At 40.5% G+C, this 15,719-nt stretch overlaps 1 protein-coding gene across 1 annotated transcript in view; it reads left to right on the top strand.

Annotated features, from left to right (window-relative positions):
• Positions 1–4,908, top strand: part of LOC147424826 (malonyl-CoA decarboxylase family protein) — a 59,849-nt gene extending 54,941 nt beyond the window's left edge. Inside the window, 3 exon segments of the mRNA XM_086499676.1 lie at positions 4,036–4,108; positions 4,243–4,328; positions 4,428–4,908. Of these exon segments, the coding sequence (XP_086355802.1) occupies positions 4,036–4,108; positions 4,243–4,328; positions 4,428–4,563 (295 nt within the window). The 3' untranslated portion in view covers positions 4,564–4,908.
• Positions 4,909–15,719: the final 10,811 nt, after the last annotated feature.

The following is a 15,719-nucleotide window of genomic DNA, read 5'->3' as shown; positions in this document are numbered from 1 at the left end:
ATAGAACACCAGCACAACAGGCAGCAAGAAGGAAAGCATATGAGGAACGCCTCAAGGAGAAAAAACCGACATCACCATCTAAGGATGCATAGGGGCACGCGACCCATGGGATCACGACCATACAGGTTACGAGTTGGAATTGTAGAGGTTTCCCATGGCATAAGGGAGAAGGTTGGTAGATATTCTACCACAAGCTGACATACTCTTTCTATTGGAAACATGGGAACAAAACCATAGTAACAGGGAATGGCCGTTTTCAGGTCTCCGTTCCCCGTTCCCATTCCAAGTTCCCGTTCCGAATCCCCGTTCCGTGTTTCAAACGTGAGTACCCGTAACAGGGAATGGCATTTTGTTCGGCGTTTCCGTTCCGTGTTCCCGTTCCGGTTTCTCGTTCCTGGTAACTATGAACAAAACACATGCAGGCTGCCGGACATTAGAGGGTACATCAAGCATCGAGCTCATCAAAAGGATTGATCTTTATCGCAGGATGCTATATCCCACATCGAGAGTCACCTTTTTATGACACAAACCAGCTACCTAAAAAGGATCCCTTTGCTGACCTATGTACAGACATTGCAATGTATGCACGTGAGGGAGCAGTTGTCATTCTTGGGGATTTGAATGCCCGGATTGCAAACACACAGGTACAATTGACGGACCATTAACTGCCCTGCGGATAAGAATGGAGAACTTATGCTTGGTCCTATGTGGGACAGATGTTCAAGTGATAACATCATGAATGCACAGGGGTCAGCTAGGATAAGTATGATGAACTCAATGCAGCTTGTAGCCATGAATGGTGCGGATAAGTTCATACACTCTGGATCATACACTTGTTACACGGCAAGTCATGGGAGGAGTACAAATGATTATGCCTTGGTGAGATACGATGCATTGGACTTGGTCCACCGTTTTGAAGTGGGTAGCAGGTTACGGACCTCAGACCATACACCAATCCATATATGCCTACACATGCCAAGTATGCCTATTGTCAACATAATGAATACACCGAACTGGTCATACAAGATGCAACTCACAAAAAAAGAGGACTATGCTAGTCTCTTAGATAGCTTACTGTTTGACCGGAACATGGCTTGTGACATTGAAGAAACGTGGAAGATCTTCCGACATGCAATGGAGGAAGCGGCAAGAACCATTATGGGCAAATATCAAAGTGGCAAACAGATTAGGAAGGGTTTACCTCATAAACCTTGGTTTGATGTAGAATGCAAGGAGGCCAAACGTAAGATGAGAGGCCTATCACAACACTCAAATGAATGGGAATGTGCTGCTAGAGAATACAATACACTCACGAGGAAAAAGAGATGCATGTATGAACTCTCAAAAGAACAACTAGACTTGAGCAGGTTCAAGAAAGAGCCAAAGAAAGCTTGGCATAACATGAAGGGGAAGAAAGGGGACGTGATGGGAGATTTCAGCCCACACGAAATGTATGCTTATGTACAAATTGTGTATGCCCCGCCGGGGGCTCAAGAGGTGATATACACAGGGCCTCAGGCTGAATATCCAAAGCCCATCACCTTCCAGGCAGTCATTAAAGGCCTCAAAAGCCTGGCGAATGGGAAAGCAGCCGACACATTACATCTTAACTCTGAAATGCTGAAATGGTCGGGTAGTGAGGCTAAGAAATGGATACACCATATGATAAATCAAGCAATCAGCCAATACCTACCTCAAGACTGGCAAGAGAACTGGGTGAAAGTGCTCTTTAAAGGAGGTGACCGCAATTTTCTTACTAATTATCGCACCATCATGGTGAGCTCGTGTATGGAAAAACTTTTTGGAAGCATTATCGAGAAAGATCTTAGCACATGGGCTGAAAATAACGGGAAACGCGCCATTGGACAAGCAGGATTTAGAGCCCGTCATAGCACGGTAGACCACCTGATGACACTCCGGGTCTTGATGGAAGAAGCCAGGCTAAAAGGCAAAACTCTGTATTGTTGTTTTGTGGACTTCAAGAAAGCGTTTGACACAGTACCCCGTCAAGGTCTATGGTCACGTATGGAAACTCTAGGAGTCCCTATGCATATCAGGGCAGCCGTAGGGCGCCTATACCAAGAGGTTAGATGCAAACTCAAGACAAAAACAGGTTTCTCACAAGAATTCAGGAGCACCATGGGAGTTAAACAAGGATGCCCTTTGTCACCTACGCTTTTCGGACCATGTATAGACGAGCTTGATGACTTCATCAACGAGGCTATGAGAGAGGGGGGAGATCACCCTAGTATTGGCACTTCACGCTTCTTCTCCTCATATATGCCGATGATGTAGTTCTCCTTGCCTACAATGCCCTCGTTCTACAGAAACTTCTGGATGCAGTACATGCATTTTGCAATGCAACGGGCCTGTCAGTCAATGTAGCCAAAACAAAGATTATGTCAGTCCACACATGTAGAAATGAGAATCAGCTCATCATCACGTATGACGGGCAAACACTCCAAGCGGTTGAGAGTTTCAAGTACTTGGGCATCTATGTTCCCTCAAACCATGCATGGGGGAGTTGCGTGCAAAACAGAATTGATGCAGGACATGCAAAATACTATGAATTTGAGAACATGTGCAAGCAGAGTGTCACAAAGCGATGGGAAATTAAGTCTATGGCATTGGATGCATGTGTGGTCCAAACAATACTTTACGGTGTAGAGATATGGGGAGGGAGTATCCCCGCTAGCACTTGGAACGACATTGAAAAGATACAGAAGAAATTCCTATGTAGACACCTGGGGATCGAAACTACCACCCCATACTCAGTGATGCTTTTGGAGACAGGCAAGAGACCTTTGGAAATGCAAGCCTTACAGAGAGTACATAGATACCTCATGAAAGTTAAGATGATGCCAGAGAGCCGTCTACCCCACATGGCATGGCAAACCGGATGTAAACCGCAAAAGAATTACAAGAGTAAGTTTCTCACATCTAGTTGTAGAAGACATACGGAAATGGTTCTCTAGATGGAATGTGGGAGACCATGTGGACATGCATATAGAGGAACACACCGAACATGAACATGGGCTGAATTTTGACATAAGCATACTTGAAGCCTTACACACCAGATGGAAGACAACAGTACACAGGTCCAAATTTGAGTACTACGGCAAGCACATCAATACACAATATTGGGAGACCTACAAGATTGGGGACACTCAGATGCATATAAAGACACCCATGTCCCACCGGGCAAGACGAGCGATTACTTTGATGCGGACGCGATCACACATGCTCAAGATTGAAACGGGAGGGTGGCTGAATATTAAGGAAAATAGTAGGACATGCCCACAATGCAAGTTGAACAAAGTGGAAAGCGAGGCTCATGTCACCGTTGAGTGCCCAGCATACGCACACATCCGTGTTGAATTTCCACAGCTCTTTCAAGGGAATGTCACCTTTGAGGAGCTTCTCTCTCGGATACACCCCTCCCCGGTAGCTTTAGGCATCTACTTTGCCAAAATATTGGATCATCACACAACACTCACACACAAGAAAGATACTAGCCCACTACCCCCTCTCACATGAGGGGAGCATCTTGTAGACCTTTTGTGGTCCCATGGGTCATTTTGGCCCCCCGAGGACGTAAATACAACATCATCATCATCATCTCTCTCTCTCTTAAAGTTGAGTGGTTTTAAAATTTATGTTTGTGTGTTGCTATTGATTTCTCGCTTGGAGTGTCCAAGCGTGTTACACTAGAAAACTGGTTCTGCTCAAAAAACTAAGGGAAGGAGGGGACAATCATGACAAGGCTAGGGACCGTCTTGTGCCACCCTCTTCCCATTTTCTGGCCCCTAACTAATTCTTCATGCTTTTTTTCCATTTTCAAAAACTACTTGCGATTGGACCATGCTATGACAATGCAAGAGGTGTAATGCTCTTTGGTTACTCATCGTATGCCTATGCCTTTACTGTTGCTCCAAGTGCCGACACTAGAATTGTTGAGACTTGAGAGACATAGATTAATGGTCTTTTTTTGTGAGCATGTGTTTAGTGTTAATGACATCTGATTTGTATGGCAAGGTATCTTTTGAAGGAGAAAAGACGAGGCAAAGCTCTTGATGCAGTCACCAACTTCCATGTGCAGAATGGCGCTGTATGTAGTAATCAACTAGCTTGACTTCAATCAAACTAGGCAGCCATTGTTATGTCGTTATGTATATTGCCTTTCATATCGTTCAGTCGGCATGCTATTTTTGAAATGATGCTAGGCACCTTTTATATGTGTAGGTGGTTGAAAGGCTGAACTGGATGGGAGACTCCTCTGAGAAAGGACATAACCAAAGTGCTGGAATTATGGTTAATTATGTCTACAGGTATGTGACCTATACCATGCCCATGTGCCCACTAGAGGTTTATCTTCTGCTTCACTAAGTCGTATAGCGTGCGTTAAGCGTTTTGGGCCTTTCCTGCAGGCTTGACAAGATGGAAGAAAATATTGAGCAGTATGTTGAGAAAGGTGTAATCTCAGCCTCCTCAACTGTGACAGATCTTTTGACGCCGCATGTTTCAGAAACGAATGCATCTCAAAGCGAGAGCCGACAGGAATAAGCAATAGAAAGTTGTAAGCTAGAGACTGCCTTCTCGCATGTGCAGACAGTAGCTAATGGCTGCAGCTGATTGAGCTTTTGGCTTAATGTGCCATGTGTTAAGTGGCACATTGTCACCCTGTTGTAAATCTGTGCTGCCGGGGTTTTCCTAGGTCATCGGGGTCTTTGTTGCTTGTATAGCCTTCCTCTACTTCTCCATCCACTTCTCAGAGCCAAACTTGCTTCATTGGTTCTTGTATGTGCCCATTTGTGATTGCTCTTTTCATCTTCTACAGACCTAGGTCTCCACCTTTGTGATTTAATCCACTTGTTTGGGTTCTATCTCAACATGTTTCTCCCTGTTCGGTTGTTGCTTAACATGTTGTTACTCCCAGTCTTCCTCTCTTCTCTCATGTCTTTTAAGTGTTTTTGTTTATGCTAATTGACCTGAAAATGCTGCCTTCCAAAATAATGAAGAAGCTTGCTAAAGCCTATGAAAACATCACCTTTGAAGCCTTTGGCCCCTTGCCCCTCCACGAGGGGTTGGATTAGATGTAGGAGTGTTCCATGCTCATTATAAAGTCTTGTGCATGGAAGATAAAGAGCACAATGTAGAGAGCTTAAGGTAGGTATTTCCTCTAGATGGAAAAAGTCTCTTCATGCATTGTAATATTGCGTTCCCTATACCTTTTTGTGGTAGTGCTTGTTAGAACCAATTGAATATGTTGTACAAGAAATTGCTTCTAGCCTAACCAACTTCATGATGTGTGTCCATTTCGTTTGCTATGAAGGTCACTACATCAAAAACCTTCCAATGGGAGACTTTGTGTGGTTATATTGGTTTGCAATGAGATCTTTTTATATTTGATCCACCCATGCATAAATCTTGTCGGGACTGTTGTGGATGGAATCTGGGTGTTTGTTGCTCTTCATTAAAGTTACTACGTAGATGTGGAATCTAAACAAACAATACGTCCTCAAGGGTAGGTATTGAGTTCTCTTTGTTGTAATGCCTTCATGTTCTATGCATAGCATACATGAAATCTAAGAGCATACATGGACATTTGGATTCTAGTTGGTCTCCTCTTGGTAGTGACAAGATGCCTTGATTTTATCTTAGGTAAGGTTTCATCAAACCATTCCATTCAACTATTATTACTCAAAATTGTGTGATTGTACCCTTTTTTAGTGTGAGACTTCTGCCTTTTTCCCTTGGTTGGCTTCTTCCTCCTACTATAGTGTGTAATTCTATAATGAAAAGGCAACAAGAGAAGATTTATAATATTCTTTAGCCTTGTTGACATTTAACTCTACAAACTTGGTGCACAGAAAACAATAGGAATTAAACGCTCGCTCTCTTCTTTATGTTAAAACCAAATTATTGAACACTCATTGATACCAGCATCGTAGATTTAACAAATTTCAATTTTTGGGGTCAATCATGCCATTGGAGTCAAAACATGCTATCTATGCAATTATACTAGACTTGGGCAATAGCTATAGTAGAACATTGCGCTCATGTATCATACAATTAGCTTTTCCATTTCCTAAGTTAATGGTCTCTTATTTGAGGGAATGAGCTATAGGTTGGGTTGCAATGGTGAGAGGATTAGAGTGGCCATTGCTCAAGAAATTGGTAGGAAACCAACTTGTGCCACTTAACATATTGTGGTTAAGTTCATGGCTTTTAATGAGAGAATAGTGAAGACAACCATCTCTCCATAGGAGCCAAGGAGGCTCCAACTACAACTGTTGTCTTGGAAGTGGAGGAGCACGTGCACCTAGAGATGTATTTGTAGCTAACACTATGGGGCGCCGACTACATGTGAGCTCATTTTAGCTACCACCATGGGGTGTCGACTACATGTGAGCTCATGAGCTCACGTCTAGCTTTAAGTATGATAACCACAATCACTAACAAGGATGGGAGCTAGTCCAATTCAAGATCACCAAAGAGTTTGCCTAACATTTCACATCATATATCTACCCATACCATGCTCGTGGATAATGAAAAAGCCTTTTTGAAGGTAGCATGCCAAAATCTAACACTCAAGGACCTTGTCTACCAACAAACTAAACCGCCACTCCGAATCATATCTCAACATTTATAGGTGGCCAAGTTGGCAAGATATTTATGGCCTCTAAGGCATTTGGCAGTGGTAATCGCCATGTCCATTTCTGAAGAAAGAATAACCAAATGCAACTTTGTAGGATTTGTACTTGAGCAACTAGTCACACTAACTTCAAACAATTGGATAAGTACAAAACATACATCGATGCACTGAGGAAGTGACTATTCTTGACTATATCATATCACGTGCGTTCAATGCTCTAACGATAAACCTTTGTATACATGTTATGCCTTTGGACCTTTTTGTATATTTATGTCTACATATATATGAAATTTATTTAGAGACATAATATAAAAAATAGGCCAAAGGCATAAAATGTATACAAGGGTTTATATATAGAGCATAGTACAAGTGGGTCACAATCTAGTAGGCATGCCACAATGTTTCCGCAAACCACTTAAATGCATGTAGACTATGCTGATGTTCTAATTAATATAATGAGTTTACTAGACGCAAATCCTATTATCAAGCTCACAATTTGCGTAAACTCACACACTAGCCAAAAACAAACTTGGTCTTGTTCTTGATGTAAGATCACAACATATGAGAAATTCTACCAAAAAATAATTTGGTCGTACCTCTCTACATTCCTATTAAAAAAAAGCCCCTACTTTGTATACATATGCAAATCAACATGTTTTAAAATACCTTGTATGTTACCTCACATAATGGCATATGTAAAGGGTGACGGCCTTGGCTCAATGTAGGACCAATGCTGACAAGGATTGCGTACCACGCTATTGAGGCTACCAGAGTTTGATAAGAGTGATAAAGAAGGAGGCCGGTCCATTTGGTGACCAAATTTGTAGAACAATAGAAAGAATCAAAATAAATCAAGTAGGGAGATGATAGAGGCTCCAAAGAAAGAGGAAGCTGATCACTTTGATCATGTGGATTTAGAAGAAAAGAGAGCCCATCAAAAGTTGGCTATTGCACAAGCCGCTTTGATGAACGACCAACAAGAAAGACCCTAAAAAAGGAGTTGAAGAGAAAAAGGTTGAGGAAGAAGAGGCAAAAAAGAATCAACGTGAGGAAAAGCTCTCCATATCCCTCACAATATGATACATCACCTCTCTCTTCGTCGAGGAATCAAAGAACCCACTAGCTAAAGGTACCAAAGGTCAATTGCAAGTTGATGAGGCGGCTCAAACAAAAGCTCAAAAAGATGTGGCGTTGTAAGGAAAACAACAACCAGAAGAGAAAGTTGTCAAGGAGGCTTGACAAAGAGAGAACCCTGAGCACAAAAAAAAGGATGATAAGGACCAAGGGACATAGCTAAGGCAAGGACCAATCGGGAGATGATCGAGAGAAAGATAGATGAAAGGAAGAGAAGGGAAAGGGGGCTATACAGACCTTTGACCATGATGCAGATGAAGAGAAGCTCATTTGAGACTTCAATATGAATGAGTCTCTTCATGTATCTTGCAACCAAATCAGCCTACACCAAATACACCAAATAAAAGTCTAAAAGCAACTAATCAAGATCTTGAATTTGGGTGCAACTTTGGATTAAAAAAAAGACTATTGGAGACCTACGAGCAGCCAATGAAAAATTAACAAAAAATGGTAAATACAAGCACCTGGAAAGTATAGTCTATAGAGGCCTACTCAAAGTACTAACAAAAATCCACCAACAAGAGAATAACTTGGAGATCGGGGAGAAGCAGTAGAAATTTCCTAGAATCTACTTATGGCAATTCAAAATCTACCAGCTCATTTGAGACTTCCATATCAATGAGTATCTCCATGTATCTTGCAACCAATTCAACCTACACCAAATCATAATTTACCAATAACAAATGAAGATCCCGAGTTTGGGTGAGGATTTAGATGTGGAAAAGAAGATTGTTGTGAACACATGGAACGTATAGTCTATATGAGCCTACTTAGAAATACTAATAGAAATGTAATATCAAGAGAAAGACTTGGAGATCAAAGAGAAGTAATAAAAATTCTAGAATTTTCTTAGGAATCCCTTAAAGGCACGATAGCTACTCTATTAGCAAATCCTATCTATTCTACAAAACACCACTTGCTTCAAGTGGGCCTTCAGCTCTGCATGAAGGTTAATTTTCCACAACTACTGATAGCTCAATAGCACAATTAGAAAGGTGGATTGTGCAAGAAGATAATCAAGCAAATAGGGGTTAAATGTAATGAGAGTTGAAAAGGACTTTAGAATGTTGTCTTGTGTTTCTTTAAAGTACTTGAAACTTGAGTAGGCCATCGGAAATTTTGGCTAGCCAATGCTCTCCTTAGTCCTCTTGAAGAATCAAGTATTGATGAAGAAGAAGCAGATGATTACAAGATTAGAACCAATGTCCATGGAAATTATGAGGGCACGGTAGTGACAAAAGAAGAAGTGGAGGCTATCTGTGACAATCAACCATTGTGGAGGAAATATTGGTGTCAAGATGCACTTGCAAATGTCCTACAACATCTCCAAATTGACCCTACCTATTGCCCCATTGCAAGAAGTGTCCTAATTTTATTGAATAGTGGTTTGAGAAGTGTATTTATTCTAAATATGCATTATGTTCATGTTCTTGTGACCTAGTAAACAAAGGCTCGCTATTTTTTTCACCCCCATAATTTAAGTGGTTCACCTCAAAATGTGTAAGTATAGCATGCGAGTTAATCAAAAGAGTCTTTCTTAATTTTAGAGAACTAAAGAATTATATTTATAGGAGGGGTTTAGGAATTTATATAAAAATACATAGATTTATGAAGGAAAAGGGGTTATTTTCATTCATGGTGAAGTGTGTGTGTACATGGATTCTATAAATACCTCCCGAGCGTAGTTTCTATAGGTGGCTTTCGGAAGGTGGACACCTTGGGCCCTAAAATTGTATTGTTTTGAGCTTGGCATGTTTTTTTCCTAGAGTCTCTAGGGATCTTGTGACTAATAGTCTCATCACGATTTTTTCCCTCGAGTCAACTTCTTGCACAATGCCTCATGTCTATACGTGCATGTGAACCAATTCATATTTTGACTCATGTAAAGTACTTTTCTAATGTCATATGCCTTCAAAACATAAGGAGAAGAGTTTCATGTTGCATTCAAATCTACTTCTATGCCTTGACCCTATTGGACTTATCCTACAATTAAGTACTCCAAGAAATGAAATCCAATAATAGAAGTTGATGTGGACAAGAAGCCTTTCAACTACTTGTTGTGCTATTGAAAAACTCTACATTTGATAGATACTAATTGATGTATTTTCAACATATCTCCTTCTTAAATAGTCCACGATATGCACGCCTTGAAGATGCAAGCGTGAAACCTTAATTAGCTCTAGATTTCCTTTATAAGCAATTTAGTTTGAATATGTATGTGGAAATGATGCTTGGTTATGCACCCAAATATGCAATCTATGTTAAGGTGAAATTATGCCACCAAAATTAAGAAAAATATTATAAACATGAGATGATACAAGATGGACCAAATTTCACAACGTTAACCCCCCTCAAAAGGCTTTCATCAATCATCCTCTTGGAGCTCTTTACAACAAAGAGAAACTTAAGTGTACACAGGACCATGGAGGCTAAGATCTTCATGACCCAAGTCACTTAGCAACTTCTTTGATCATAATATATTATTCTCCTCTTCCTCAATGCCTCAATGTCTAACCAAAGAAGTATATTGCAAAGAAAAGGATTAGAATACATAGGGTTTTGGTTATGAGCTTGAGAAGAAAAAGCTCCTTACCATAGTAGTATATGGAATACTTGTAGTAGTGGTTCCTGAAATTTCAAATAGTCTCTGATAATCTCATTGAATAACCTTTGTAATTTCAGAATTAGGTTTCAAATTATGCTACATAGATGTAGAGATTAAAAAGAGCTAAAATTTGATAAAGAAAAGTTATGCAATCCAACCTTGTATGAGCAAATTATGACAAATTTAGTGGACTACTTTTTTCCATGTTTTCAAAAATAGTAGGTTTGATTTCTAGGATGAGGAGGAAGAGTCTCAACAATGGGAGTATGAATGTGGATATTTAGCCTCTTTTGGGATTTTTAAAGAGTAAATTGAATGTTCTAAGCTCTCATGCCTATCCAAATGCCCATATACCCACTTTGCCTTCTGTCTCCATCTACCATAAGTCGTATTTTACCATTTTGAGCCTCATAAAATTCTTGTGAGATCTTAGAAAAATATTCTATGCACTTATAATGTGGCATTTATCTTTTGGCACTTCCTTAGCCATGGAGGCACTTCCTTGCATGCTTCATTGTCCTTCGACATGTGCTTTCTCTCTCTATTGCAGTCATTTTGTGTGTGTGTGTGTGTGTGTGTGTGTGTGTGTGTGTGTGTGTGTGTGTGTGTGTGTGTGTGTGTGTGTGTGTGTGTGTGTGTGTGTGTGTGAGAGAGAGAGAGAGAGAGAGAGAGAGAGAGAGAGAGAGAGAGAGAGCATGGTGAAGCCTAAAATACATCAAAATTGAATTTTAATGACGTACCCTTCCTTGAAATAATAGCCATCCTTGACCATGTATGGATCAAGTGAAAGATAGCCCCTTTTTGTGTAGGATCCTGATTTAAGCGAGAATACTTCTCTTAGGCTAGATGATAAGTTTAGAAAGAGTTTTGGTGACATAGTCATGAAAAAAACTTATTTCTTGAAAGAATTGTGGTACACAAAGAACATTTCAATCCATTTGAAAGGAAGTAGACATTGCATTCAATCATTGATCATTTTGTATATCAATATTTTAATTTACATTTAAGCCATGAAGGAACTTGTAGTCTTGTAATAATAAAGGAAGAGAATCATTTAACTAATGTATAATTAAATTCAATTCACTTAATCAACTACTTAAACAATTGCATACAAGAGACGGAATGACATCAGTGGGAGCGGGTGATGAACTAATTGCTTTTTGCTCAAAACATTAGAGCGTCGGTGGGTGATACCTAAAGACAGTGTATTGGACAGGGAACCTCCAATGAGGCTTGATGGGGACAAGGGTAGGACAAGGGGATGATGACGCCTCATTTGCTACTCAAAAGGACACCGCGTATGTGTAACATGCTTTTGGATAGGTAACCTTGGTGAGCACAACGAGATACCAACATGCTTTATGAGAACACATTATATGTGCTAATAGAATTTCCAATCCAACGTCCACTACTCTCACTATTGCGGTGGCGTGCCCATGCATTTTTTGCTATATAGAATAAGAGGCTTCCATTGCCAAAGCTTTGAAAAAGATCTGACTAATCTTTGTCCTTCAAGTGTGCAAGGCCAATCCTTTGTAGTCACTGCTTTAAGCTTGTGTGCAATTGAATGCCACCATAGAAAATTCTATATCTAGAGCAATAGCAAAGCCATTAGAGCTAATGAGTTCCTAGAATCAATGTGAGGGTGAAGTAGTACTTTCAGTACAAGCATGTACCAATGCATTCACTACTATGGTAACACACCCATGCAGGTTTTGCTATAGAAGAAGCAATTTGCGATAAAGTTTTTGGCTACATTCTCTTGAGTCACTGTTGCGAGTAGTGCCTTCAAAAGAGAAGAGTACTACATCAAAAAGTTTAATGGCTCAAACTTTGTCATTTGGCGGCAGCGTATGCAAGATGTTTTGATCAACAAAGGCTTGATAGCACCCTTGCGTGCAAGAAGAGAGAATGCATACACTAATGATGAGTGGGATGACTTGAATGAGCGTGCTATGGCGACCATTTGCCTACACCCTGGTGAATTAATTTACTTTACCATAATGGATAAAACCAATGCCAAAAATTTGTGGGATGTTCTATGTCAGGCATGGGATGGCAACAATGCCTCGAACAAGGTTTGCTTGATGAAGAAATTGATGCACATGAATATGAAAGAAGGTAGTAATGTTAGTTCTCACTTGAACAAGTTCAACAACATGTATTCATAGCTTACTTCAAAAGGTCTCAATTTTGATGATGAAATGAAGGCCATTTTCTTGCTATGTTCACTACCATTGTCATGGGATACCTTCAACACAGCCATAAGCAATTTGGCACCCAATGGAAAGCTAGTTTTCAATGATGTTGCTGGTGTGTTGCTCACTGAGGAGATTAGACGTCAATCTCACGATGCGAGTGGGCACGGTGATGCATATGTGGCTAGTGAAAATTGTGACAAGCAAAGGCAGTGTGGTTGCAGTCACGATGGTTCACAGGATCGCACGCAATGTCGTAGCAAGAGTCACGGCAAAGACAATGAAAAATGTTGAGTGTTACTACTACCATAAAAAGAGACATTTCAAGAAAGATTGCTGCACAATGCAGTGTGATAAGGGAAAAAAGAAAGCAAAGTCTGACAAACCTAAAAGCAGCGTGAAAATTGAAGAGCTTAATGTGATTGAGTATCCAGCCACCATTGAGACAGTTTTTGACGTGCCAAATGATGCATTGATTTTCACATTGGATTTGAGTCTTGATGTATTGTTAGCTCTTGATGAGTGTTATGCGCGGAATTGGATTGTGGACTCAGGTGCTAGCTTTCACGTGACTTCTCACAAGCAGCAGTTTGCAACGTACACTGCCATAAACGGCACAATGAAGCTAGGCAATTCTTATGAGCTTGGTATATGCGGTGTAGGCATCATCAAGTTTTCTATGCGTAACGGCACTGAGTTTTTGCTGCATAATTTCAGATATGTACCCAAATTGACAAACAATTTGATGTTAGTTAGACACCTAGATGATTTGGACTACACTACCATATTTTCTCATGGTTCTTGGATTATCAAGAAGGGAAATCTGGTCATGTTTAAAGGCCATAAGTCTAGATCATTGTTCGTGAAAGAGAATTTCATTTGTGTAGTCGAGCTATCGTCTATAGAGTTGTGGCATAGCCAACTAGGACATATGAGTCAAAAGGGAATGAAAGTCTTGTAGCATTCTGGTAAATACTTGTGTTAGATTACTCTAATTTCTCTTTATGTGAGCATTGTATCTATGGAAAATAGACTAGGTTGACATCAACGCCTTTGGACAAGGAGTTAGGGAGTCCTCTAGACCTCATTCATAGCGCCTTGTGCGGACTTATGCCAGTCCTCTCTAGGGGGAGAGTTATACTTCTTGACATTCATAGACGAATCTACTAGAAAGGTGTGGGTTTATATCTTGAAGCAGAAGAGAAACATCTTTAGTGTCTTTCAGAAGTTGTTCGCATTGGTAGAGAACCAATTGGGTAGAAATCTTAAAGCTTTGTGTAGTGATAATGGAGGCGAGTACATCTCCTATGAGTTCAAGAAACTTCGTTGTAAATGAGGCATTAGAAGACAGTTTACACCTTACACACCAGCCCAAAATGGTGTGGCTAAGAGAATGAATAGAACCATTTAGGAACGGGTCACTTCTATATTGTCTACGACCAACTTACCTCAAGAATTTTGAGGAAAAGCTGTTACGTTAACTGCTTATTTGATCAACCGGCCACCTAGTACACCACTAAAGTACAAGGTTCTGCAGGAGATGTGGACAAACAAAGAACCCAATTATGACATGTTACGTATATTTGGGTGTGAGGCATTCTCACATGTGACAAAAGCTCTTAGACAAAAGCTGGAACCCAAATCACGCAAGTGCATCTTCATTGGATATGGTGTGGATAGAGAGATGGGATACCGTCTTTGGCACCCGGAATCTAAGAAAGTTATATGCAGCTCACATGTGATATTCAACAAGACTAAGATGCATAGAAAGCCAGTGAAAGACATTGAGTACGGTTTGAGGATGTCACCTCACCACCAGTTACATAGAATGTTGGACATGCTAGTGATGCACCTTCCACTATTACAGACACACATGTTGCTCCAGAGAGAGTGGAATTCAGCAGAGCTAGGCACTTCGGAGATCTACTCGTACATCTCGTGCACCTGAGCGGTTTGAGACAAGATTGGACTATTTACTAGTCACTGATTGCACAGTGAACCCACTTTCTCAAAGAGGCCATTCAAATGGACGATAGCATGAAGTGGTAACAGGCTATGCAATCTGAATATAAATCGATCTTTGCAAATGAAACTTGGAAATTGACAGAGTTACCTGCAGGTAAATAGGCATTGCCATGCAAATGGATGTATAAGAAGAAGTATATTACCAATGATCTCGAGCCTAAATATAAGGCTAGATTGGTTGCTAAAGGGTTAAAGAAAACAAAAGGCGTGGATTTCCATGAAATCTTTTCTCTAGTGGACAAGATGACTACATTGCATCTTGTGCTTGGTCTAGTAGCGATCGAGGGCTTGGAATTGATCCAAATGGATGTGAAGACATCGTTTCTTCATGGGGATCTTGAAGAGGATGTCTACATGAAACAGTCAGAAGGTTTTGCGATAAAGCCTGAGAAGCCAACACGGGAAAAACTGGTGTGTAGACTCAAGAAAGCTTTGTATGGGTAAAGCAAATCTCACGGCAATGGTACCTCAAGTTTGATAAGTACATTCAATCCAGGGTTACGTACGAATCCAAGAGGATCACTGCTTGCACACAAAGAGGTTGAATGATGGTTCCCTCATCATTCTTATTTTGTAGATTGCACTTCTCAAGGATGCCTTAAGCAAGCAGTTTGCTATGAAAGATTTGGGCGATGCACATCACTTTCTTGGTATGCGTATCAAGAGAGATTGCAAACGTGGTATACTTGAACTTTCACAGGATGAGTATGTGCACAAGGTCTATGCAAGGAGGGAAAGCATTAAGTACCCCTATGGTTGCATACAAAAAACTTAGCAAGCATGATTATCCCAAATCGGATGCTGAAAAGGTAGAGATGGCAAAGGTGCCATATTCTTCGGAAATTGGCAATCTCATGTTTGCCATGGTTAGCACATTGCCAGACATTGCATACGTAGTGGGAGTGGTTAGCAGGTTTATGGAAAATCCAGGCATAAAGCATTGGGAAGCAGTGAAGCACATCTTGAGATACATCAAGGGCTCAACTCTAGCAAGTGCTTACGCTTAAAAAATAATGATGCATCCATAGTGGGATACAGTGATTTGGATTATGCGGGTTGTGTGGACACTAGTCGATCCACATTTGGTTATGTTTTCTTGTTT

Source organism: Adiantum capillus-veneris, chromosome 25 (assembly GCF_014529385.1).
Source record: "Adiantum capillus-veneris isolate H3 chromosome 25, ASM1452938v2, whole genome shotgun sequence".
Lineage (NCBI taxonomy): Eukaryota > Viridiplantae > Streptophyta > Polypodiopsida > Polypodiales > Pteridaceae > Adiantum > Adiantum capillus-veneris.
This window is presented reverse-complemented; position numbering and strand designations above follow the sequence as displayed.